At 45.3% G+C, this 26,732-nt stretch overlaps 1 protein-coding gene across 8 annotated transcripts in view; it reads left to right on the top strand.

The window, feature by feature from the left end:
• The window catches only part of Larp1 (La ribonucleoprotein 1, translational regulator), a 78,547-nt gene that overhangs the window by 45,503 nt on the left and 6,312 nt on the right, over positions 1 to 26,732 (top strand). For 3 of the 8 annotated variants that reach the window (XM_048782862.1, XM_048782856.1, XM_048782877.1), the window contains exons 2-15: positions 12,229 to 12,290; positions 12,565 to 12,630; positions 13,721 to 13,895; positions 15,139 to 15,267; positions 15,347 to 15,541; positions 15,640 to 15,802; positions 16,694 to 16,838; positions 20,019 to 20,193; positions 20,318 to 20,487; positions 22,201 to 22,593; positions 23,416 to 23,539; positions 23,639 to 23,844; positions 24,277 to 24,383; positions 25,651 to 25,802. In XM_048782862.1, the coding sequence (XP_048638819.1) occupies positions 13,772 to 13,895; positions 15,139 to 15,267; positions 15,347 to 15,541; positions 15,640 to 15,802; positions 16,694 to 16,838; positions 20,019 to 20,193; positions 20,318 to 20,487; positions 22,201 to 22,593; positions 23,416 to 23,539; positions 23,639 to 23,844; positions 24,277 to 24,383; positions 25,651 to 25,802 (2,083 nt within the window). In that variant the 5' untranslated portion in view covers positions 12,229 to 12,290; positions 12,565 to 12,630; positions 13,721 to 13,771. Of the gene's footprint in view, positions 1 to 6,166; positions 6,188 to 9,265; positions 9,376 to 11,207; positions 11,230 to 12,228; positions 12,291 to 12,564; positions 12,631 to 13,720; positions 13,896 to 15,138; positions 15,268 to 15,346; positions 15,542 to 15,639; positions 15,803 to 16,693; positions 16,839 to 20,018; positions 20,194 to 20,317; positions 20,488 to 22,200; positions 22,594 to 23,415; positions 23,540 to 23,638; positions 23,845 to 24,276; positions 24,384 to 25,650; positions 25,803 to 26,732 lie in introns of those variants that run through there. The other 5 variants (XM_048782858.1, XM_015492687.2, XM_048782860.1 and 2 more) reach the window with 5 other exon arrangements.

The following is a 26,732-nucleotide window of genomic DNA, read 5'->3' as shown; positions in this document are numbered from 1 at the left end:
TAGGAGATTTGGAAGCCATCTGGTTATTTCTCATTTTAACAAAAAGCCAAGGCTATCTTGACCAAAGTCTCCCAGGTGGCACCAAAGGGCTCACAGTGTCCAGTGCCTGGTCTGTTTTCATTCTGCTTTGTTGCTTTGGGGAAGGAGAGAAAGGAGGCCCTTCAGGTGGTGGCTGCTGCCGGAGTGGAAATAGAGAACTAGGCCTGGCAATGTGAATCCCCAAGGCAGATCTAATGTAGATGCTGTAGCTTCTGGCCCTCCAGACACATGCCTTCAACAACACTCTTTCCTGAGTCCTGAGAGGGCCAGGGAAGTCCTGCCCAGATGGAGAAAGTGTTGCCTGGTGATGTTCTGTGTTTCCTGGAAATAGGCTGCTTGCCCTTCTGCTGTGCCTTCCAGATGAGTTTTTGGTGCTAGGGTCAAAATGAAGCATCTGCTTGGGACTCCAGAACACTAAATAGATATGCAGGGCAAGGAACCCGAAGGAGGCCCACCAGTGGGCTTGGGGATAGGGTAGAAAACCTTGTCAAGTGGTGTTCAGAGATTTGTAATTTTCAGAATAAAAGCAAGTATTGAGTACTTCCTATGTGCCAGGCACTTTTCCAAGAACCTTATAAGTAATGACTCATTTAATCCTCTCAATTCCATGAGGTTAGGGACTCTTCCCATTTACAGAAACCCATCATCACCCAGGGAGAAGTGGCAGAACCTGGACTCTGACCCTGGGGTTCAGCCCAGATGCACTGCCCTGCTGGTGGGATGAAGGAAGGTGGACCAGGCCAAGCTTAGAGGAAGGGGGCAGTTTTTCACACCCCCAGCCTACACGCTTTCCATCCACAGAGGTACTGTTGTATAATTCTTGCTCATTTCTACATTTTATTCTTCTGGGTCTTAATTTCTCTAGAAGAACCCAGGCCTAAGAGTTGCAGGTCTTGCCTGGAATGAGGACAGAGTAGTCCCTGCAAGGAAAGAGCCCACCACCCCCCTTGGCAATCTTGTCCACTTCTATATTGACAGTAGCTAGCACATAGTATGGGCTAAATATTTGTCGAGCTGGAGAGCAGTATTCAGTCCTTGACAGACTGGAATTACACATGCTTATGTTCTGTGCCATTCTTTCTCCTGCCCATAACAGACTTGGACCCAGGTTTTTCCTGAGCAGTAGGCTGCCTGGGGTTCCTCTGTACAGCACCCTAGGCAAGACAAGCCTTCCCAGGTGGAGTTAAAAAATTAAAGCCCTTATGTAAACTGAGCCCTGGGAGTATAGAGAACTGTCTTGTTCACCACTGCTTCCTTCCTCTGTGCCTGACACAGATGGAGTGTTGGGTGGAATTCTCTTTAAGAGCTTCTCAGCCCTGGTCACCATAAGGTAATTTCTCTGGTGGTTTATACTCTGTTTTGTTCTTCCCTGTGCCTTGAAGAAGGACCTATAGAACCCCTGCTTTTTCACCTCCTTTTCCCCTCTGCTGCTGTCCTTTGACCTGCAGGGTCTCTTTAGTTTCCTCCATCCATGTTTTCCTGTCTGCTGGAAGAGGTAAAATTCCCCTGGGGCTTAGGTGCTGGCCTGAGCCCAAGGTCTTCAGGTCAAGGGTGGCTTTGGAGTATTGCCTTTGGAATAAACAGTGCTTTAATTCTGAGTGTGCTCCCCCTTCTTCCCTGTGCTAAATGGCACTGTCCTTACCTGGCAGGTACTTATGGGACTGAGAGAAGAGGATTCTGACATGAGTGTCCTCAGTGCTCTGTATGACTTGCAGGCTTGAGCTTGGAAGTCCTTTGGGGACATAAAGAACCTAGTGTTTGTCACCTTCAGTACTGAGAGGGGTCTGGGATAGCCTGGGATTTCACATCTTTGGGATCACATACCTCTCACTGTGTGTCCTTTGATGACAAATAGCTTTACTTCTTTGAGTCAGGGACTCAAAGGGACAGTAGTTTCTCCATGGTGAGGATTTAAAAAAAAAAAATGCACAAAAGGCTTGTAGCATGAGGCTTGACTTCCTGAGGTAAATGTTTAGTAAATGGAAGCCATTATTTTAAGGGACCCAAATGTCAGGGCATTGGGTGAACAGACAGCAAGGTTTAGGGTAGGAGAAGGCAGAGGCTGTTTGGCTGAAAAGAGGAAGCAGATGGAAAGCTCCCTTCAGAAACTTCATTTCTCCTGGCACAGCCCCAGTTTGGAACTTGTAAAACTGAACCCAAGCCCAGCCCAGACTGAGCCACGTGACCTCAAATCTGACAAGACATTCTCTTGACCTGACCATTCTTGGTTTCTGGTGCTGGAGAGGGGACTATGGGTAAACAGGGATGAGCTTCTCAAACACCCTGGCTGCTGAGTGTGTGTAATCAAACTGCTGTAGCCTCCTGTCTGCAGGTGCAAGCCCTTGGACTTGGTGACAAGGTCCTTCCTGGCTCTCTCACTCACTGGCAGTTCAGTTCTCACACATTAGTTGGCATCAGCCTTGTACAGAAGAAGCTTGTTAAAACTTGATGCCCCAGGTTGGCCCACCTCCCCACATTAATATCTGGAGTTTGGGAAGAGGCAGGAGTCTGTATTTTAGCCAACCCTGCACCTCCCTGCCAGGTGCTAGCCGGTGCTCCAGTGTCCACAGACATGAGGTGAGGGTTTTCCACACGGGTTTCTGCTTGGAAACTCCAGCTGAGTGTGAGGCAAGTGAGGAGGGGACTCGGGGCCCATTTCTCTCAGAAAAGCTCTTGTCATTTTATTCTTTTTTTTCTTTGGTACCAGGGATTGAACCCAGGAGTACGTAATCACTGAGCCATATCCTCAGTTCTTTTTTAATTTTTAATTTTTTGAGACAGGGTCTCACTAAGTTGCTTAAGTCCTATTTAAGTTGCTGAGGCTGGCTTTGAATTTGTGATCTCCCACCTCAGCCTTCTGAGCCGCTGGGATTACAGGCATGCACAGCAACACCCTGCTTTATTTTTCTTTTCAAAAAATTCTTAAATATTTAATATATAAGAATGTAAATGTACTAGCGCATTTTTATTTTATTCTGTTTTGCAGTGCTGAGTGGGGTTTGAACACATGGCCTCATGTGTACTAGGCAAGCATTCTACTGCTGGGCTACACCCCTAGCCCAAGAATGTAAATGTAAATAAAAAGAAATATTAAAACTAGAACCCAAGTACCTACTATTGGCTTAAAAAGTGCAGCCTTGATTTAAAAATGTCAAATGTAGCAGTTCTGGATAATAACCCGTCAGAAGTAACAGTTGAAACTCGTTGGATTGAATCCAAATAACTGATAAATATGTCCAAAGAAAACCAATTATCTAGCAGATTCCTGACCCCACTATTCTTGAGCAGAAATCAGGAGGGTGAGATCACAGGATTCTACATTTTGATGAGCTTCTCAGCTGATAATTCGGCATTCAAAATATTGGGGTTGAAGCCCTTTGTAGCCAGTTTCAGGGGACGCTTGTCCTCCTGGTAAGCTGGCTGCATTTAAGGGGATCTCTGGTGTAAGGACTATAAAGACACTGCAGATGACGGAATTCCACCCGCCCTTACCACAGGCCTCTGAATTGAGAGACTAAAGACACTCAGGGAAATTCGCACCAAGCTTTACATATAAAGCTTTTTATATAAGATAGCTAGTGCTGCAGTACTTGAGCCAGACCTGGCATCCCAGCCCAGAGGTCTGGTCACTCCCCTACTTTGACCTTGGAACATAGAGCAATGGTCTTTCTTTCTATGATAGCCAGATTTAGCAAATAAAAACAGGACACCAGTTAAAATTGAATTTCAAAGAACAATGATTTTTAAGTATAACTGTGTCCCAACTATTACATAGGATATGGTCTTAAGAAATTACTCACTGTTTATCTGAAATTCAGATTTAACTGGATGTTCTGAATTTCATTTGCTAAGTCTGGCAACCCTGTTCCTTCCCCCATTTCCCTTTTTAGGTCCCAGGGAGATTCTGAAATTGCCCCGAAGAAATAAAAAAAGATGACTGTGGGTTTTTTTTTTTTTTGTATATGTGTGTTCTAAATTTATTTTTAAATTATCTCATTTAATCTGTCAAACAACTCTGTGAACTATTGTGGATCCCTTTCATAGTTTTGGAAAATGGGTGATTAGATCTAATGCCTAGAATTCTGTGTGTTGCCTTTTTTTTTTTTTTTTTTGTACATGGGATTGAACTTGGGGGTACTTTACCACTGAGACACATCCTCAGCCCTTTTTATTTATTATTATTTTGAGATAGGGTTTTGCTAAGTTGCTGAAAAGGGCTGGGGGTGTAGCTTGGTGGCACAGCAACCCTGGGTTCTATTTCTAGTGTGTGTTGGGAGTTTTTCTTGAGAGTAGAGGGATACTGTGAATAGTGTGAGGAACAGTTCTGTGCCACTTTCAAATCCCTGAGCCCCACCCCCACCCCGCCCCATGAGTGACTGTGGTTGTGCATAGAGCTTTTAGTTGGGGGAGAGTGGGGAAAGCTGTCATTGACTTCCCAACTCCCAACCTGCCGAGTTGGAGGCAGCAATTTGATGATCCATCCCAGGTCTACAACAATTCACTGGTAACTTTGGATGCTGCCAGGTCATTCTTAGGTCTCAGTTTTCCTGTGCATATATGATGAAATTTCTCAAGTCCTTTTCTGCCCTAATGGGGTCTGGGATTAGCTTCTCTGCTTCAGTAGTGGGGTTCATCCAAAATAATTTCTTGAGGGTTTGGATGCCTCTTTCAGCAGAGAATGCCCTAAGATTTAGGAAATAAAAGTGAGCTTGCTGTCTTGTTTTTATCTACTGCACACCCTCTCCATTTGTTTTCCCACAGCTGACTTTTGGTGCTTGACTTGAAGTGTGCTGATTCCAATTCCAAGGAGAACTGAACCTAGGTCCAGAGACATGCTGAGAAAACCAGATTGTACTCCTATGCTGTTAAGTTGTAATACAAAGGAATAATTAACCTCTCTCTTTCTCTCCCTGGAAGATAATGCTATGGAAATTGAGAAGCAACCATACTTACGTAAATTTCTTCATTAAGTAAATATTCACTGTGGGCCTACCACACACAGACTGCAATCCTTGACTTGGGACCAGTGAACAAGGTAGAAATGACTCCCTCCCCTCATGGAGTTCCAGTAATTTTCTACATAGGTCACACTAAAAACTAGGAAGGTTAGGGATGGGTGGTCAGTTCCATCTCTGCTGCTACTAGTTTGACCTTGGTTGAGCAAGCCATTGAACGCTAAATCTTGGTCTCCTCATCTGTTAACTGGAGATCATTGTCATACTTTCTCTAGTGGTTGTGAAACAAACGATCTGTCCATGTCAAGAACTTTGGCATTGGACAAGGATGTGGGACCTGAGGATGATTGTGGTCTAGGCGGTTGAGATGTACACAGGTGTAGCCATTTGAGGAGGTGATGGGTACTCTGAGACACCACACTAAAGACTGAATTAGAAATTGATCCAGGGTTGTTGCTGGTTGGCAGCACCTGACACTGGGCAGCTGGGAGTATTTACACTGAGATCTGTGACTAGGAGGAATCCACCATCTTGCTTCAAAATGTGCTGTGTCCTTATATAAGAGCCTTTCTTACAAGTAAAGGAAATTGTACATACAAAGCAGCTTATATCAGTTTTTGGCACCTAATCAGTCCAAGGTGAAAAGTAGTTATTAATTTTAACTAGAATCCAGTGTATTCCTTAGAAAAGGCTGGTTAAGGATCTTGGAGGCCAGGGTTTTAATGGCTGCTGATATATTCAGCTGTGATGATTATTAATCAACTTTTGGGCAGGATTTCAGGGACTGCCATAGCCATGGGGTGGCTGTAGGGTTGTAGAGCCCATGTCTGGTCAGGGAGAGTAGAAGCGTGGAGCAGCGCCTGGGTCACCACAGGCTAAAGATAGTCATCTGGGCCTGGGCCAGGCTGGCTAGCATGTGACTGGAGCCTGGCCCGCCCTCTGCCCCTCCTCCGTGATCAAAGGGACACAGACTCCCTGGCTTGGTGGCTGGCCTGAAGCTTCCTTTCACCAGGGCCCCAAGATGGTTTGACCTTCTGAAGGTTTCCCTCCCTTCCTCTCTGCCCACTCCTCTTCCAGACTCCAGAGTGCCTTTCGGCCCTTTCTTGTGTTCCAGCTGCAGGGTGGGAGGGCTGGGCAGAGAGAGGCCTCTGAGAAGTGGCAGTAATGGCAGCCGGAGGAAATTGGTGAACAAGGTGAGGAGGGTTAACCCAGCATTCTTTGAACTCTGTAAAAAAAAAAAAAAAGAAGAAGAAGAAGTGGTCCTGTCAAGAAGGTGCTGGGGTCTGTAAGGGTGGGAAGAAAAGCTCTCCAAGTTCCCCTGTGACTCCACCTCATCCCCAGGCTGAGTGACAGCTGAAGGTAGTCAGGCTTTTCATAGACTCTATGCCCAGACTGGCTTGGGAGGGAGGGACAGGCACAGGTGGGTGACTCTCCGCCTGGTTTCACTCCCTTCCACAGTCAAGGTCCCAGTCCGAAGCTCAGACAGTGCTGGCTCTATCTAGGGAGGCTGAGGGTGGGGCGAGTCCTTGTCAGCTGCATCCCCCACTCCAGCAGCTTCTGGTCTAGGGTGTGGCTGAGAAGCCTCTCTGGGGCACAGTCTTCAGTAGAAGAACTAGGAGGTGGACCTGAAGGGAACATTGCTTTCCTTGTAGGGCTGCCGCAGTGTTAGAGTTAGCGATTCTGGTGGGGTACACTTGATGGCAGTTTGCCTTGATCCACTGTCTGGAGGTAGGGGATGCTTGTCAGGTCATTGGTATTCGATCCTGGGAGTTTCACCCAACTCTGACCTTAGGTAACCTTGTCATTGAGAGCCTGCCCTTTTTATTGCCCAAAGTGAGGTGGTTACATGGACCCTTCCCCATCTTCTCTTTCACCTCCTCCTGGTGGTTAAGAACACAGGTTTTTGACTCAGAACTATGTAGCTTCAAATCCTGATGTTCTGCTTGGTGACTGTGATCTTGACAAATAACCTTTCTACCATGTACCTTGATTTCCCTGCTTGTAAAATGGGACCAATGAAAGGTACTAATTCAGTGTTATTTTAAGGATTAAGAATTACAGAGTGTAGAGCAGCATGGAGCACTCTCTGCATGCCGTCTGATGCCATCTGCACTTTTTTTTTCTAAATATTTATTTATTTTTTTAGTTTCAGGTGGACACAATATATTTTACATTTATGTGGTGCTGAGGGTCGAACCCAGTGCCTCGTGCATGCTAGGCGAGCACTCTACCACTGAGCACTCTACCACTGAGCCACGATCCCAGCCCTGCCATTTGCACTTGTTTGATACTGTCTTCATTGTGCTGCTGGCACCTCTTTCTTTGATGTGAAATCTGACACCTTGCCTTTTTTTTCCTCACACCTGTAGAACCAGTATTCCCTTTAATTTGTTGAGAAATGTGTGGCTCTGGTAGTGCAGGAGGGTCCCCACTGTTACCCAGCTGACCAATGCTCGAGTCTGGACAGGGACTTGGCACTGATTCCAGGCAGACAGTTGTCTGAGAGTCAAGTCTGAGCTGAGGCCTGGGTTCCTCTGGGACCCTTCAGTGTCTAGACATTTGTTTCTCTGTCCCTGGGAGGACTGTGTTGCCAGGCTCTGAGCTAAGGCACTGGGGTCGCTGTCCACAGGGAGTGCATAGTCTGGAAAGGCAGATAAGTAGCCAGGCAGTTAGCAGAGGGTAGTGAGAGCACACAACAGAGGCACTTGACTGCACGTGGGATCTGGAGGATCTCCCTGAAGAGGCTGACTAATAGCCCAATGGAGGGCAGCAGACTAGTGGTGAATGTCATGCAGCTCTAAGCCCAGCAGTCAGGGTGAACTGGGCCTCTTCAGCTGCCAGTCTCCAGGAGATGATGCTAGCTCCCAAGAACAAGATAATGTAGAAAATACTTGTTAAATTGCCTTGATCCACTGTCTGGAGGTAGGGGATGCTTGTCAGGTCATTGGTATTCGATCCTGGGAGTTTCACCCAACTCTGACCTTAGGTAACCTTGTCATTGAGAGCCTAAATCTGGGTTTAGACCTTTTGATAGGCTGGAGAGACTGCTGGAGGCCCTCTCTGCCTCTCCCTACCTGATGTCTTGAAGAATGACTAAATTTTCCCATTACTGTAAAACTCTAGGCCTTTTCCATGTCCGTCTTTCCTTTCCAACAAAGCAGAGTTTGATATCCTGCCTGTGGAATCATGGAAGATCTGTGATAAATTCCCTCATTTTTCTTTCTCCATTTAAGACTGCAAAATTCTGAAAGTTTTTCTCTTCTGGAAAAACTTGCCCTGAGCCCTGTCTGCAGCTGTCTCCTGTCTACAGGGCAGTGCAAGGGTGCACATGCCCTGCCCCCGCCCCCCAACCCTCCATGGATCATTGCCTGGAAGAAGAGCCAAGCTGGGTGGGGATCATTTGTGATCTGGTCTGGGTGAACTGCTCCAGTTGATTCCCAGGAGTTCTTTCGATGCCCTCCGATTCTTAAATGATAAAAAATTGGTGACACTGCTCTTTTTCTCTTGGTAAGGATAATGATTGCTTGGAAATATTAAGCTGCTTTTGTGAATTTGAATTGTAATTCTCAGCAGTTGTTGAGTGTTTACTGTGTGCTAGGCACTCTTACTGTCTTCTAAAAGTGTTCCAATGGTCCTGTACAGTAACTGCCTTTGGTTTGTACAAAGGAGGCCTAAGTTCACAGGGCTCTGCAAAAGGCAGAGTAGACAGGGATTTCAACCCAAGTCTAGTAATTTAAGTCTCTTGTGCTTGACAGCAGGGCTGTCTGGCTTTCCTAGGGAATGTTTGAATGAAGGGGTGTTCCACACTTGAAAGCTGAGGCTCATCCCCAGGAGTTAGACCATTGAGACTGTATGGTCAGCCACTGTACCCATCTGGGCACCTGCTATGCTTTCCTTCCATCCCCATATTAGCTCCTCTGTCCTGCCATTCCTCCTTAGCCACCCTATTTCTGTCCTTTTTTTCCTTTCTTTATTAATCAGCATTAGTGGATTAGCTTCTGCTCCTCACCACTCAGAATCATCTGTTTTTAAGTAAAATAACCTAAGTAAAGATGGTGAGTTTGCCATGCATATACAGCTTCAGGAAACTGCCTCTAGTGCCCCTACCTCTACTAAATTCAGATTGCTTCTTGCACATGGACATTTGGTGTGCTTCACTTTTAACAAATGCATGTGTGTGTTACGGAAGCCTTTGACCCTAGAGTTAGAGCCAGTACTGGCTCCTGGCTGATGATGGTCCTGTGGGACAGAAAGTGCTTTTCTTCCTATTCCAGATACCCTTTAGCCTCTGATATGCCTTAGTTGAGGAGGAAGACCCTCCTAGGGCCTCTGTCTGCCATCTTCCCCCCTGGAATCCTGGGCCCCAGAGATCTATGGACAGGTAAGCCAGCTGGGCCCTGCCTGGGCCTGCCTTTCCACACTTGCCCCTCCCACTCTGAGGACTGCTTCCTTGCCATCGCCAGGAAGCACTCTAACACCAGGGAGGTGTTTGACCCATTCCTGACACAGTGGAGCCACTGGAATTCCCAGGAGTATTGGCCACGGAGTGGAGACTTGGAGCTCCCATCCCTGGGAAGCCTCTTCCCCTTTTGCATCCTCAGTTTTCTGTCTACAAATAGAGAAGATCAGAACTATGGTCCTTTTTGCTGCTCTGACTTTCTTTCACCGTTTTCTTGGGCAAATGAATAGTGGTGTTCCTTGAGATGGGCTTGGGTCAGTGGTGGCAGACACAGGTTTTAGAATGTAGAAGTAGAAGGAAAGGACTTGTGTCCTGACTAGTTGGGATGGCGCTGTTCATGGGGATTGGTGTCTGCACAAAAGAATGGATTTTGTTGGAAAACATTTCAGATACCAAGTCCTGCTGGACCTGTGTATTCTCTTTGTGGGGGTGAGTATGCACACAAGCTTGCACACACAGTGGGTGGCTGAGAGAGGACCCAGAAAGGGATATATGATTTAAGTCAGAAAACCTAGCCTTTAGTTCAGCCTCCAGTAGTGCTGACAGCAGCTCATCTGAGTCTTCTTGGGTTTTCCTGAGGCCCCACATGATTTTAACAGATCTGTGAATTTTATGCAAAGGCTGAAAGGGTTTTCTCTCACTAGTGGATTTTTCTACTCCTTTGGGGACTTTGTTCTACTTGTCAGGCAGTCTGAAGCTTTAGCTGGAAGCTAAGCAAGAGCAGGGCTGCATGGATCCTAGGGACAGGACTTGGGTATAGAGCTTTTTCAACTCCACATAGGACTCATGTAGGAATATTCCTGTATATACCCAGACCAGCTTCATTCCACTCATTAGTTTAGGATTGCTGGTGGAGGAGGGAATCAGCAGGGCCTTCTTATGGTAGGAGGTCCTTTATATTGACTGGAGACTAAACTTTCAGTGCTTTACCGTGTTCCATTGTGATCTCTGATAAACAAAATGTTGGGCAGGGTGGTCACAATATGTGTCTCTTTTTAGTTTTGAAAGTATTTTAATAAGAAGAAACAAAAAAGACTATTGACCTGAAAAAACTGCCCCACCTTTTCAGGGAAAGTGTTCAGAACACTTTGCCCCTGAACCCGATTCCCTTTCCAAACTTCCTATTACAGGCTCTTTGGCCTGCTTGCCTCTGGTAGCATGTGTGCAGTATTGTTGAGGACTGGGAGAAATGACCAGCATGGCATGGATATACACTAGCCTGGCCCTGAGGCAAAGCAGGTGAAGATCTTTAGCCTAATTAGGGAACGGGTAATTATAGATCTGTCTGGGTCAACTTAGGAGTTATAGGTCTGGGGGTTTAGAGCTGCCTGCTGGGCCTGAGGCCTCCATCTTCTTGGGACTAAGATACTGTGTTTCTGTACTGCCAGTGCTGGGGGTGAGGGATGCCATGGGTTGGGCCTCACTGCATCAGATATCAGAAGGCATGTGGTATGATGAGGGGGCAGTGACTGGCGGAAGCCAGGAATGCTTGAGCCGCACAATCAGTCAGGCAAGGACACTCTCTACTCATTAAGAGAACATGGGTCTGATCAAGGAGTAGAACATTCCTTTTGAAGCCAGCTGAGTAGATTTCTCTGGTCAGGGACTAGGGGCAGCTCTTGCCCTGGCATGGCTGGCCAGCAGTATAGGCAAAGTGAGGGGAGAAGTGGGTGAGTAGAACCCCAGGATGAATCTTTTCCTGTGGTCTCTGGAGCAGGAAGAGGCAGAAACCCTTGATCTTCAGACATGCTGAGAAAATAAGTGCAGTTGTATAAGGTACTGGACCTTTTAGAACCATTTCCCTTTCAAAAAAGGGGGGAAAAGGACATGTTTCTTTTTTTAAAAAAAGAGTTCATATCTACTTTTGTACAAGAATTAAAATCACTGTAAACACACTACTTCATTCCTGATAACACTCATGTATCCTCCCTGAGTTTTTACTTTGAGTGTGCATATGCACATTTTAATTTGTTTAACAAAAAAGAAATAATTATCATTTATTGTGCCCATCTTGTCATACATATAGAGATATTCTCTTTTTAATAACGGGTGTGAAAATGGATGATCTTAAATTTATTTGGACAGTTACTATCAGATTTATAGGAGTGCTTCTAATTTTTTGAAGTTATAAGTAATGCTTTGTTGGGGTCTTTCTGAACAGTTTTTTTTTTCTGATTTGCCTCATCAGGATAAAATTTTACTGGTGGAAGTATCAAGTCAAATGGGAGCCCACTTTTTCTTTGGAAACTTGAGAGTCTCGCTGTTTAGAAGATGTTGAGGACAAATATGGTCCCTGGACTTGATTGCCTTTTTATCTTGCCTTCCCAATGGTCACTAGCTCTGGTCTGTTCACACAGATACTTCTAGAATGTTAGGGCCAGAGAGATCTTTCAGATTCTGACTCTGAATCTGCTGTGATTTGGGAGCCCTGAATTAAAGTGCTAGTTTGGGCATGGATTTCCCTCAGGCCCAGGCCCTATTTTATAGTAGGGTGTTGAACTTGAGCCCTGAAAGGGCTCTCCCACCTCAGAGTCTGGGTTTCTGGGTTTTGGCAGCCAACTCTTTGCATGATCTCTCTTTCCATGATTTCTTCAGGGAAGGGCTGGTACAAATGTTACTGGTGCTTGATCTCATCTCTCCTCTGTCCACTCTGACTTCCTCCTCTGGGAATCTGAAGGTTGCCTGGTTGAATAAGGATGGTGGTGAGGGCGAGGAGTTGGCAGTGGCCCTTCACAGGCTTTGCATAACCGTTTTCTCTCTGCCTTGTTCCCACAGAACATTCTGCTCCAGCCAAGGTGGTGAGGGCAGCTGCTCCTAAACAGCGCAAAGGCAGCAAGGTAGGAAATGGCATGGGTAGGCCTTGGGGGCTCACTGGTGGCACTGCAGTGCAGTACATTTTTTACCCTTGTAAAGAGTGCTTCTGGACTGCCAGGTACTGCTGGCTTCTCTACAGATAGCAGGGAAATGCTTTCTGGGCCCCAGGATGGATGGTCCTAATGAATAGACTGATTTGGCTCTTGATCTCTCCTCTCAGTAGAGCTGGACCTTGAGTGAGGGGCTGAATGGCAGAGGCAGGGTCACCCTGGGGCCCTCATAGAATGTTCCTTACAGGTTGGTGATTTTGGAGATGCAATCAACTGGCCCACACCCGGAGAGATAGCCCACAAGAGTGTGCAGGTGAGACCGGGAAGGGATGGGCAGATTTGAACTCTGTTTGGCTTCACAAACTTTCAAAACCTTGGGTTTTACCTTTCTTAATTTTTAAAAAAGGGTTTAGTTGGGGACTGGGGTTGTGGCTCAGTGAAAGCACTTGCCTAGCATGTGTGGAGTACTGGGTTTGATCCTCAGTACAACATAAAAATGAATAAAATAAAGGTATTGTGTCCATCTACAATTAAAAATATTTTTTTAAAAGGGGAATGGGTAGTTGGTTGGGCATGGTGTTAAGCACCTGTAGTCCCAGCTACTTAAGAGGCTGAGGCAGGAAGAGGATCATTTTAGTCCAGGAATTTGAGGCAAGCCTGGGCAACATAAAAATAAATAGTCGTTACTATAATGTGGGCGACATTGAAATAGCTAGGCATTCTCATTATTTGAGCCAGTGCCTTCTGTTATGGACTGTCAGATACTGTCTGATCATCCTCTCCAAGTCTCAGAGAAGTTACTTCAGCTCTTGGTGGCTTGTGGGAATTGGCTGTCCAATATTTTGCTGTATTCCAAAGCCTGTCTTTCTATCACTACACTTGCATTTCCTATAAGCAACACAGGAGAGGATATATTAGGCCAGGTACTGACCTCCAACTTGGGGAAGCTTATGTAGCTCTTCTAGTCAGTTCTCTTCTTCCTAGCACTTGTAACCTAAATCCCTTGTTAACTGGCTGTGACCACTTTGAGTGGGTGAAGTCCTTATTTTGGAGATGATGTAAGTAGGCCAGGGGCCAGCATCTATTCCACCACACAGACTACCAGAACTACATGGTAGTCCCTATTGTGGGGAATAAACATTAGGCTCCTGGGCATTGTCTTTGACATTAGACACAGGTAAGCCTGAGAGACAAGTTGTCTTTCCCACCTCCTGGCCTGTGTGATCTTGCTTTCAGTAAAGGCATCTCAGGTGTTGAAGTAGAGTCTTAGGTTGTATCTAGTCTACCTGCCATCACATGCTGTTGCTCCTCTCCCTACTTTTCTAGTGACAGGAAGCTCTTCCACTCATCCCAAAGGCTCTCCTGCACACGCTCACTTCCTATTGCCTTACTTTCTGCTGTAGCCACAGTCTCACAAGCCTCAGCCTGCCCGTAAGCTGCCACCCAAGAAGGACATGAAAGAACAGGAGAAAGGAGAGGGGAGCGATAGTAAGGAGAGCCCGAAAACCAAATCAGATGAATCAGGGGAGGAGAAGAATGGGGACGAAGACTGCCAGCGAGGCGGGCAGAAGAAGAAAGGTGAGTTGAGCAGGACTTGAGAGGAGATGGCCGCACAGAAATGAAATGTCAGAACTCTGGGGACTGCTGGGTGCTGTGGCACGTGCCTATAATCCCAGCAACTTGGGAGGCTAGGTGAGAGGATCACAAGTTTGAAGCCAGCCTTGGCCATTTATTGAGGCCATAAGCATTTTAGTGAGACCCTGTCTCAAAGTAAAAAATAAAAGACTGGGGACGGTAACTATGTTGAATCCCCACTACCAGTTTAAAAAAAAAAAGAACAACTCTGGGGGCTGCTGGAGGATTTTTAGGTCCAGCAGAAGGCTGATTGCTGTAGCCATTGAGATAATAGTATTCTCTGTGGCTGTTGGTCCATTAGTTCACCCTCTTGAAGACAGGAATTTACATTGCTTTTTTAAGAGTATCCAAAAAATTGCTGAAATGGTTCAGATACAGATTCAGCTTTTCCAGTAGAGATCCAAAGTAAAAATGGTTTAAATAAGATAAACGTTGGTTTCTCTATGGGTACGGTGGTGCATGCCTTGTAATTCCAGTGGCTCGGGAAGCTGGGGCAGGAGGATCATGAATTCAAAGCCAGCCTCAGCAAAAGCAAGGTGCTAAGCAACTCTGAGATTTCTGTCTCTAAATAAAATACAAAATAGGGCTGGGAATGTGGCTCAGTGGTCAGTGCCCCTGAGTTCATTCCCTGGCCCCCCACCCACCCACCCCCACAAAAAAAATGTTGGTTTATCTCACAGAACATTGGTGTCAATCAGCCAGTCTAATACGACAACTCCTGCCTGCTTTCCTTTTGCAGCAGTGCCTTGGCACTTCAGCATCCAAGATGGCTCCCTATTTCCTGCTCACTCTAGCTATCAGGAAGGGAGAGAGGGAAGGACAGCTCTTTTCCTTGTAGGTACTCCACCTGGAATTGGCTCCTTTATTTCACAGGCAGGATTTTGACATGTGTCTGAAGAGAACCTAGAAAGTGTAGTCTTTAACATCCTGGGTAACCATGTTGATGACTTTAAAAGTTTGTTCTCATACTCTGTAGAAATCAAGATTGAGAGTTAGCCAGGAGTCTCCATCACACTGAAGGCCATAGACCTCCTTACTTTAGAGATGAAAAAGAGGTCTGGTGTGTGGGAAAGGAATCTGCCCGAGGTCACCATAATGTGATTTAAACCAAAGCCCAGGGCAGCGGGAAAGCTGGGCAGCAAAAGCCTCTCTCAAGCCTTTTTCATGTGTTCATGCTGTCCTCCAGGGAATAAACATAAGTGGGTTCCCCTGCAAATAGACATGAAGCCCGAAGTTCCCAGAGAGAAACTTGCCTCACGCCCCGCTCGCCCACAGGAGCCGAGACATACACCTGCCAACCGCGGGGAGATCAAAGGTACACAACTGTCCACTATAGAGGGCCTGGACTTGGGAGATAACCTCAGGCCTGACCTGTTGCTCACTCTCCCCTCTAGGGTCTGAGCCTGCCACCTACATGCCTGTGTCTGTGGCCACCCCCACCCCAGCCTGGCAACCAGAGACCAAACCGGAGCCTGCCTGGCACGACCAGGACGAAACATCGAGTGTGAAGAGTGATGGGGCTGGTGGGGCGCGGGCTTCCTTCCGTGGCCGTGGACGGGGGCGTGGTCGCGGCCGGGGTGGCACTCGAAGTACGTGAGGCCCCTTTGGGCTCCGGGATGTCCAAGGGAATGCGGCGGGGGTGGTGGGCAGGAATCTTCTTTCCCTCACAGCACCCATTTCCCCGTAGCCCATTTTGACTACCAATTTGGCTATCGAAAGTTTGATGGTGCAGAGGGGCCTCGAACCCCCAAGTACATGAACAACATTACCTACTACTTTGACAATGTCAGCAGCACTGAGCTTTACAGCGTGGACCAGGAGCTGCTCAAAGACTACATCAAGCGACAGATGTGAGTGTTGAGGGGAGCAGGGTTGCTGAGAACTGGGAGGGAGGTGAGGGGCTTCCAGAGGGTTGCAGCTGGCAGGCAGAGTAGGGAGTGCTCCCTTGGTGGCTAGCAGCAGCTAGGTGACTTTTCTCTTGGTCTTTCATCTGACTTTTCATAGTTAATTGTTGATTACCAAAGTAAAACCATATTTACCTTAAGGAAATTTGAAACTACCACTAATGAAAAGGAGGAAAGATGCCTAGAATCTGCCAACTGCTGTGCCTCCATTGGTAACGAAAGCACTGACTGAATGCTAGCAAATGTTTATAGAGTTCTCACTGTTGGCCAGGCTCAGTGTTAAGTATTTTATAGGCATTATCTTATTTTATACTGTGATCTTTTTTTTTTTTTTTCCAACTGCTGAATTCCTGTGAGTTGGGTCTTTTGTCCCCATTTTATAGGTGAGCAGACAGGACCAGTACACAGCAAGTATTTAACGGTGCAGATCAGAATCCACTTCTGTCTGGTTGCAAAACCTTTGCTCTTAATCACTCTAATATATAGTCTCACTGAGCTTGGAGAACCCAGAAAGGAAGTAGATAATTGCAGTACGGTATTACAAGTGTTTTAGGAGCAAAAGAGAAAGTGGCCAACTATATTGGAACTGGATTTAAAGAGAGATGAGGAGTTTGCCAGTCATGCCAAGGCACTGAAGGGCAGAGAGAATGATTTGATCTAAAGTTAGTGGCCATTGAAGGTATAGCCTCATTTCTTTTCAGCCCTTATACGGTAGGAGAGAGGCAGGACAGGTGAGAGGCAGTGTGAAGGGGGCTGGGGTGGATAATGAAGCAGGGAAGGTGTATTGATGAATTATGCTTCAGTTCCTCAGTGATGCCTCTTCTCCCCTCCACTTAGTGAGTACTACTTCAGCGTGGACAATTTAGAGCGAGATTTCTTCCTGAGAAGAAAAATGGATGCTGATGGTTTCCTTCCCATCACCCTTATTGCTTCCTTCCATCGTGTGCAAGCCCTTACCACTGACATTTCACTTATTTTTGCGGTATGTCTTTCTCCCTGGGGTTAGGGTACTGTGGAAAGAGAGGTCCTTACTTAAAGAGCTGGAGTTTGGAGCTGAGGCAGAATCATTCGGAAGAGGTCCCTATTTAATATCACTAGATATCTATCAGTTTCAGATTCATCCTAATTGTTCCCACTCAATTTTTTTTAAAAATAGTTTTGAAGATCAGGATTCATATAAGACCCATATATTGTTTTAAGTTTTCTTCTCCCTCTTTTTTCTTGGCAGTTTATCATTTGAATAAACCAGGTTGTTATCTTGTAGGTTTGCCACAGAACAGAGATGTCATTTAACATGTTAATGTGGCCAGGTACAGTGGTGCACACATACCTGTTATCCTAGCGACTCAGGAGGCTGAGACAGGAGGATCACAAGTTCAAAGCCAGCCTTGGGCACTAAGCAACTCAGTGAGACCCATCTCTAAGTAAAATACAAAATAGGGCTGGGATGTGGCTCAGAGGTCGAGTGCTTCCGAGTTCAACCCCCAGTACCAAGGGGAAAAAAAGTGCTAATCTGTACTACAGTTTTTGGTAAATTGGTGACCTGAAGGCATGATGAGGTTCAGGTTTTTAGAGTTGTTTTTTTTTTTTCCCCCCCTCTTGACAAGGGTGTTACATAGATAATGTGTTTGCTTCAGGTGACTCAACATTTCTTCTGTTTGTCCCTCTTGTAACATAAGCTGCTATTAACTATCACTGTGTATTATTTCATGAGGAATTACAAAATGGTGATATTCTGTCAGTATTCATTTATTAGCTATAATACCTTTTTGAGGAGAAACTTGCTTCATCAGTTATTCAGTTGTACAGGGAGGGCAGATTTTTTTATTGTTTTTCCTTTTGTTAAGTTTACAGAAGTATGAGTTGATTCCTAATAACCTTGAGGGTTGACTAATGAGAATTTTTTTTTTTTTTTTTGAAGCATAAGCATGTGAATTTTTATTTTAGTCCATTGCAGTTAATGTTAGATCATATTGTTCCATATTTACTTGGCCAATGGGATTCTCATTCATCTTGTACATCTCCTGTTCCAGACCTAAAATGGCTTTTAATTTTTTTTTTAAATAAAAGAACTCTAGTTCCTTTTGGGTGGGGGAAATAATATTTAGAAACCATGGTCTGAGTTACAGGGATGCTTATTGCTACTTGATTGATCATTTTTTCTAGAGATTTGTTTTTGTAAGAAGTATATTTTGAGAATAATACTGTAAAATTCAGGAGTGCAGGATCTTTATCTAATCCCAACAATCTTATATATCTTCTTTCTACTCTGCCAGAAATACCTAATGGTATCAGCATAATTATTTGTTGTATTCCACAGTATATTCACATTCTTACACTGATTCACATTCTTAAACTAATATCTCTACTACCACCACTGAATTTTATTTTCCTTTTTCGATTTATGTGACTGTTTTCAGTTATATGAAAAACCTGTGTGGTTATAAACTCATTCATGAAAGTTTAACTTAAAATTCTTTTTTCCCATATTTTTATTGATATAATAGTACATAATAGTGAGATTCATTGTGTTTGGACATGCGCACAATATAGCAATATAATTTGTCCAATATCGTTCTTAAGATTCTGTCACTTCCACCTTTTTTCTCTATCTTCCCCTCTAGGTAACCTTTTCTGAATTCTTCCAGCACCAGCAAAATCGAGGTGCTAAGCAATTCAATGAGACCCTGTCTCTAATAAAATACAAATTAGTGCTGGGGATGGGACTCAGTGGTTGGGTCCCCCTGGGTTCAATCCCCAGTACCAAAAAAAAAGAAAGAAAGAAAGAAAGAGATATTCCTCATTTCTGTCTTTCACCCATGCTGCATGTTTTTTGTTTTGTTTTAACCTGTTGCCTTGTATGGACATTTTGTTTCTAGTATTTTTTACTAAGACACAAACTGCATTGGTGTTAACAAATAGTTTTGTGTATTTCGTTTTTCATATTTTTACCAGTGTGTCTTTGCTGTAGGTTTCTAGAAGTAGGACAGCTAAATTAAAGGTGAATGCATATTTAAATTTTACTTCCTTTTTTAGGGAATGTGCCTTTTACATTTTCACCAGCAAGTTATGAATGCACCTTTCCCCACCTTACGAACACACTATATTTTCACAGGTTGAAATTTTCCCTCTTTCACTTTGAACGTTTTTTTAAAATATTTTTTTAGTTGTCAGTGGACCTTTATTTTATTTATGTATGGTGCTGAGGATTAAACTAGCCTCTCACATGGCTAGGCAAGCGCTCTGCCACTGATCCACAACCTCAGCCCCTCACTTTGAAGATTTTTTTTAATGTGTTTTTTTTTTTTTTTAGCCAATTACAGTGGCACATGCCTGTAATCATAGCAACTAGAGAGGCTGAGGCAAGGGGGATCCCAAGTTCAAGACAGAAGTCATCAATTTAGTGAGGCCCTAAGCAACTTAACATGACCCTGTCTCAAAGTAAAAAGGACTGAAGATGTGGTTCAGTGGTAAAACACTCCTAGATTCAATCCCCAGTACACACATTCCCCCGCTCCCCCGCCAAAAAAATAAGCTTTTTAAATAGACAATTTTCTTCTCCATTCTAATCTTCATTCTTTTTCTCAGAGATAATGCCCATAGCAGTTTACTTGTGAATCCTAGAAAAATTTATGTGTATATCTTTGTTTTTACATAAAAACTGTAAAAGGGATCTTGCACATAGTAGCCAACTCCTGCTTTTTCAACTTTAATATATTTTGTGTCTTTCTATTTCTCCATATGCAAAGCTGTTTGTTTAGTGTCAGAGTAGTGTTCCACTGAATGGATATGCCATAATTTATTTGAATTGCTAGCATGATTGCAAGTTAAATACTTTTTAGGTATTTTTCCTGTATTACTGTGAATGGCCTCTTGTCTAAATCTAAAACATACAGATCCCTGTGTGCAAGTATTTGCTAGATTACTGGAAGTAGAATAGCAAGGACAGTGGGTAGGTGTGGTTTGCATGTTGGTATCTTCCTACAAATTTCAAGATCTTATCTATCTGCCAGTCAGGGAAGAAGGTGCCAGTTTTTTAACATTACTGTTTGCACTGGCCTTAATACCTAAGCCTATGGGGACCCAGTTGTCCATCATCTCCAGGATCTCTGGCTGTCCTTGTCTTTCCTCTTCATTCCTTTTCCCTCCTCCTTTCCTGCAGGCCCTCAAGGACAGCAAGGTGGTGGAAATTGTTGATGAGAAAGTCCGAAGGAGGGAAGAGCCTGAGAAGTGGCCTCTTCCTGGTCCCCCAATAGTGGATTATTCCCAGACTGATTTTTCCCAGCTTCTCAACTGCCCTGAATTTGTTCCCCGCCAGCACTACCAGAAAGAGACGGGTAGGTACCCTGCTGGCATGTAACTGCCTCCTTCTTGTCCTTGTCCTCTGGCTAGCAGTCCATCCTAGGGCTGGCCTCAGGAAGAGGAGTAGAGGGATGAGGACCTCACTTTTCCATCCTGCAGAGTCGGCGCCTGGCTCTCCCCGTGCAGTCACCCCAGTGCCAACCAAAACGGAGGAGGTCAGCAACCTAAAGACACTGCCTAAGGGCCTGTCTGCCAGCCTGCCTGACCTGGATTCTGAGAACTGGATTGAAGTGAAGAAACGGCCTCGGCCCTCCCCAGCACGGCCCAAGGTAGGCTAGACCGTCCCCTGCCTTGGGTTCTAGGACCCTGGGTGGGAGGACTTGCAGGGCCGTGGGGTCTCAAATAGGCACAGAACTCTGGCTCTGAGGGTCAAGAACAATCACAGGTGGTCCAGGGTCGTAATGTGAGTTGAAGTAGTGATTGTAAGAAAATTGATATGGCCCGTTTATACTTTCTGAGACCTCCTTTCAGGACAGCATTGGCAGCAGTAGCCCAAGTTTCCTGATTCTTGAATGTTCTTTTTGCCTCATTGAAATCCCAAGTGCCATGTTTGCAGTGCCTTTTCCCTGAATTTGTTCTCCCTGTCCTATATAAGTGCTTTGGCTCCTTAAAAGAGGGAAGGGAGAGTGAGCAGATGCATGGCCCACATATGGTGACTTCACTGACTTTGAGTCTGGACTGAATCACAGGTCTCCTGCACTGATGGCTCAGTGATTTGTGAAATGTGTTAAACAGCAAGACTTCAGTTTACCGTAGGGGATGGTGGAGTTAAACTGCTCTGAAATCTTAAGCTGGGGTGCAGTGGGGGCAGGGGCGAATAGAATCTACTGTTTGAGAAATATTTCCATCTTAAGCTAAAATACTGCCTGCCTCCTTTGTAGGAGCCAAATTTATCTCTACCTGCTCACCCCATCCACTCTTTGGTGACTTTTTTTTTTTTTGGTAGATGGACACAATATCTTTATTTTCATTTATTTTTTAAATGTGGTGCCGAGGATCGAACCCAGGGCCTTACACATGTGAGGCAAGTGCACTCTGCCACTGAGCTACAACACCAGCCCCAGAGATGACCTTGGACTTCGGGTCTAAGGAATTCTGTGTTTTTTATATTTTCACTGGCTCTCATCATCTTCTCTTTCTGTTGGTTCCAAGAATTCCCCACTGTTATGGCTACAGCCCTTTAAAAGATGCTGTAGACAGGCCCGAGGCACAGGGGAAAGGGAACAAAGGCGAGAGAGGTAGGTTGTGAGTTTACATGGGGTGCTCTTGGCACAGCAGGCATTACTTTTGGAAGTGTGTATTGTGAGGTAGACAAATGGTTTTCCCCAAGAGTATCCAGCGACACTTAGATGCTGGGTTAACTGCCCTTGGGACATGCTGTTCTTCCTGACACTCTATCCCTGTCTTATCTGACTTACTTATGTTCATCTTTTAGTAGCCATTTCTTCCCAAAAGCCTCCCCTAGCAATTCCCACTCCCAGTTGGTTAGGTACCCTCCCATGTGCTCCCACAAATCCTATTTATAGCCTTTATCATACTATTTGCATTTGGGTGGTTTCTTGACTTTTCTCCATTAAACTGAGCTTCCATCAGCTTGATGAACATTAGTTGCTAGGTCCTGACACATATATGAGTGCAAGGTGACTTGCCTTGTAGAGCTTCAACTTTATTATGAGGTGCTGAATAGTTGGAATAATAGATGAATCAACCTGTGGAATTTCTGCTGTGTGTCTACTTCCAGACTAGGTGCTGTGTAGGATGTAAAGTAAATGAGAGCATAATTATGTTTGCAAGTGACTGTTATGTGAGCTGTGCGTGAAGGAACGTGGGTTCCAATGGACTACCCATTTCTCCATGAAGCTCATTCCAGGGAGGGCAGTCTCATGCTCAGGAGCCAGAGCCTCCCTCTTGTGGGACAACTGCGGAAGCCTGGTCCAAGGACCCCTTGGTGATTCCTTCTCCATGGTCTGTCCCTGTTTCAGAAGTCAGAGGAGCCCAGGTTCGCCCACCCGACATCTCTGCCACAGCAGCTTCCCTCCCAGCAGTTGATGTCCAAGGATCAGGATGAGCAAGAGGAATTGGATTTCCTGTTTGATGAGGAGATGGAGCAGATGGATGGGCGAAAGAACACCTTCACTGCCTGGTCTGATGAGGACTCTGACTATGAGATTGATGACCGGGATGTCAACAAGATCCTCATTGTTACCCAGACGCCACCTTATATGCGCCGGCATCCTGGGGGCGACCGTACAGGCAACCACACCTCTCGTGCCAAGATGAGTGCTGAGCTGGCCAAGGTCATTAATGACGGGCTCTTCTACTATGAGCAGGACCTGTGGACTGAGAAGTTTGAACCCGAGTATTCCCAGATCAAGGTGAGGCTTAGGCAGAGCAGTGTGTGTGTGCTTAGAGTACCTCTAAGAGAGGCTGATTGGTTTTGTGATCTCCAGCTGGTCCATCAGTCCAGAGCCTCGTATTCTCCTGTATGAGAAGCGTGGCAATTAAAGCAAGAGGAGATGTGTAGACACAACAAACAACATGGGGTGTGATTTATTGTCTTCCTTGAGCATATTTAATATCATAACAGTTGGGTAGATATTTCATTGTTGAGAATAGAATGAGTAGATTATCACATCTATTCCTAAATAATTAGGCATATATAAAAGTTTAAAATCCTTTTAAGGAACTTTCTTTGAGTGTGGAAAATGGAAAAAGATAGTTTTTTGGGAAACAGTCAAGACATCTGTTGCAGTTTTTTGCAGAGTGCGTATGTGGGGTGTTGGTGAGCCTGTGCAGTTAGTGGCAGAGATGTGGGGAGGCACCATACTGCCTAGGGGAGAATCTGTAGTAAGCTTCTGGGGCTCTGCTGTGAGCCTGATCTTGGGCAGGAAAGAGGAAAGGCAGACAAAGCCTCATCTCACACAGAGCCCCTACACTTTCCTGGCCTATTTTCTGGGGCTGGGGTCATGCTGCAGGGAGGGCGGGGCTGCACTGCCCTCTCCTAGATTAGCAACCTCATGCCAAGGCAACTGGGATTGAGGAGTAGAGAGTGGCAGCTAAAAGCTTGGGGACCAGGAGTCCCATGGATGTGGATGTGGGAGCTGTCCTCCCCAACTTCCTGCCGGTCTTGATTCCTAAGCAGGCTGGAGCAGCTTGCTGACTAACATTTTTCCCCACCCACCTCACATCCTCTGCAGCAAGAAGTCGAGAACTTTAAGAAAGTCAACATGATCAGCCGGGAGCAGTTTGACACACTGACCCCTGAACCCCCTGTGGATCCCAACCAGGAGGTTCCTCCTGGGCCTCCCCGGTTTCAGCAAGGTAAGGGGCCAGGCCCTTGAGACCTGGCATGGGTGAGAGGGTCTGAGCGCCCATGTTGGGGGCCTTCTGCCTCTTGTTGACCCTTTTCTGCTTGTGCAGTTCCCACTGATGCCCTGGCCAACAAGTTGTTTGGTGCTCCTGAGCCCTCTACCATTGCCCGCTCTCTACCAACCACTGTCCCAGAGTCGCCAAACTATCGCAATGCCAGGACCCCCCGTACACCCCGGACCCCACAGCTCAAAGACTCAAGTCAGACGTCACGGTTTTACCCAGTGGTGAAAGAAGGACGGACGCTAGATGCCAAGGTGAGGTGCGCCTGCTGGGCTAAGTGGGCCCACTTGATCACCTTCCAGTGCTTTGCTTCTCTCCCTTGCCTTGTCTGCACCAAGAAAGGACCAGATCCCCGCTATTCTTCATATCCTTAACCTGAAGGACTCACCCCCATATCTGCAAAATAGACTGGGTGTGGGAATGGTGGCCTAAAGAGACCCAGAGAGGACTGACTAGGTATGAGTCCTTAAGCAGATTCCTCACTCCCAAGCTGCCATTTCTGTGAAACAGATGGATCAGTTGCTTAGCTACAGCTTTGACCATTATGTGGGAGAATGGATACTAAAATGCTTTTGTAAAATGTGAGGAATAAGACATATAGAACATCTTACTCCTATAATCTTACTCCTTGATGCTCCTCAAAATTGTAGGAGTACAAATAGCAAATTCTGGATTCACCTTTACAGATGCCTCGAAAAAGGAAGACAAGGCACAGCTCAAACCCACCCTTGGAGAGCCACGTGGGCTGGGTGATGGATTCCCGAGAGCACAGACCCCGAACTGCTTCCATCAGGTATTGGGGGCCATGGGAGAGAGAGATCTGGTTGCCTAGGGATGGATGAGAGAGTCTTGAAATCCACTAGACCCAGATTGATCTAAAAACTAAAGGGATCCCCAATCTTCCCCCCACTACACCCCCTCCCCCAATCTAAATTCAAACAACCAGAAATATGGCTCCTTAGCCCAGGATCTGGGTAGGGAATGCCTCTTTCTAAAGAGGTGATATCAGAGCCACCTGGAGACCTGATTTTGATAGATTTGATAGAATATTTCAGAATTGATTTAAAAACCTGGGTATCTGCTACCTAACCTGAAAGAGAATGGCCAAGTCATTGAATAAAAATTTTGGGGTTGGGGATGTTGCTAAGCAGTAGAGCCCATGCTTAGCATGGCTAAGGCTTTGGGTTGGATCCCTAGCACCACCAAAAAAAAAAAACAAAAACAAGGGCTGGAGATACGGCCTCACATGCCCAAGGCCCTGGGTTCAATCCCCAGCACCATCAGAAAAAAAAAGAAAACAGAAACAAGATTCCTTGGCCCTGCCCTAGCTCTACTGACTGAACTTCTCAGGGTAGGGTCCAAGATCCTTTTTATTTTCCTTAAAATGGCCCCAGTGTTTGTTCCTTGTGTTTTGAAGCAAGATTTGAGGGCCCCAGATTTGTGCATGGTTTCCTGCACAGATGGCACAGACTGAAAATAGGCAAACTTTTGGGAAAAATAGAGATCAACCCATGATGACTCATTAAGGAAAGTTAAATGTTACAAATTAGGTAAATAAATATTAAAAGCTCAGATTTTGAGCCAGCAGGTGGCATACGCCTGTAATCCCAGCAATTTGGGAAGCTGAGGCAGGAGATTGCGAGTTCAAAGCCAGCTTCAGTCAGCAAGAGCCAGGAGCTAAGTAATTCAGTGAGATCCTGTCTCTAAATAAGTAAAATACAAAATAGGGATGGGAATGCAGCTTAGTGGCCAAGTTCCCCCGAGTTTAATCCCCAATACCAAACAAACAAACAAAACAAAAAAAGATTTTGGCATCAGACAGATCTCAACGGTTAAATAGCTCTTTGGCTCTAGATGAGTCTCCCAGTTTCTGTGATCCTTAGTGTACCTCCTCTTAAAACTCTGGCTCCAAGAGTTGACTCACAGTACATCAGACCACGTGTGTAAGTTAGAGCCCAGCACAGTGCAAGAAGCTGGATCTTGGATGATAGAGGGGATCAGAAGAACAACGGGCTTCTGTGGGGATCCCAGTGACCTGTAACATCTTATGGCCTCTATAGCTCCAGCCCCTCAGAAGGAACACCTGCAGTTGGCAGCTATGGCTGTACCCCTCAGTCACTGCCCAAGTTCCAGCATCCTTCCCACGAGCTGCTCAAGGAAAATGGTTTCACACAACACGTCTACCACAAGTATCGTAGGCGCTGCCTTAACGGTAAGAAGTCCAGGGGGAGAGGGCAGAGCTTCTGAGTTTGTTACTTAGACCCCGAGGATATGGACTGGAGGTCAGAAGGAACAGGTGACCATTTCTCTGATCTTAGAACCAGAAATAATAGGGCATCATTTCAGCAAGGGCTGAAGTTAGATGCAGGCCAGATAATTTGGAACTTCAGGAAGCTAGGGGAAAGCAGCACTTATAGAGTATTTCAATTCGTGTTCTTCCTTCATTGCTACAGAAAAGCTCTTTCTGTCAATGACTCAGACATTGTCCAGTATGACCCACTGTTCATCACAAAAGGGTATGCAGGAGGTGGGATATATTCTCTAGAATAGGGATTCCAAGTGATGACTTGTGGGCCAAGTCCAGCGAGTGATCTGGAGCTAAGAACAGTTATTATGTTTATGGAGTTATGAAGAAAACAAATTTGTGATACATTCATGTTTCCTGCAAGGCCTAAAATATTTACTCTCAAGCGGTTTACATTAAAAATTTTTCTGGCACTTCTCTAGAAATTAGCATGAAGAGAGAGCTTTGACAAATGCTCTTGGGTGTTCCCTTTTGTCACAGAGATGCCCTTTCCTTATAGGTGTTCTGATAGATTGGCTGTAAAGATGTAAAACTTTGCTACTAAATTCTTGGTTCATCTGCCTTATTTGTCCTTAATTGTGCATTTATGTAAATGTAATAGCAATTTCATTGAGATATAATTCACATACCATGCAATTCATTTATTTAAAGTGTATAAACTAGTAACTTTTAATATATCCTAAGACTGTTTACTGTAGTGGCAGGACTATTTTACTTTCCTAACATTAGGATGTGAGGGTTCTGATTCCTCTGCATCCTCCCAAGACTTGTTATTATCTGTTTTTTATTTTATCCAACCTCTAGGGTGTGAAGTGGTATTTCCTTATGGTTTTAATT

The sequence above is a fragment of the Marmota marmota genome, unplaced genomic scaffold, assembly GCF_001458135.2.
Source record: "Marmota marmota marmota unplaced genomic scaffold, marMar, whole genome shotgun sequence".
NCBI lineage: Eukaryota > Metazoa > Chordata > Mammalia > Rodentia > Sciuridae > Marmota > Marmota marmota.
Note: the sequence above shows the minus strand (reverse complement) of the source record. Positions and strands in the feature narration are given on the sequence as shown.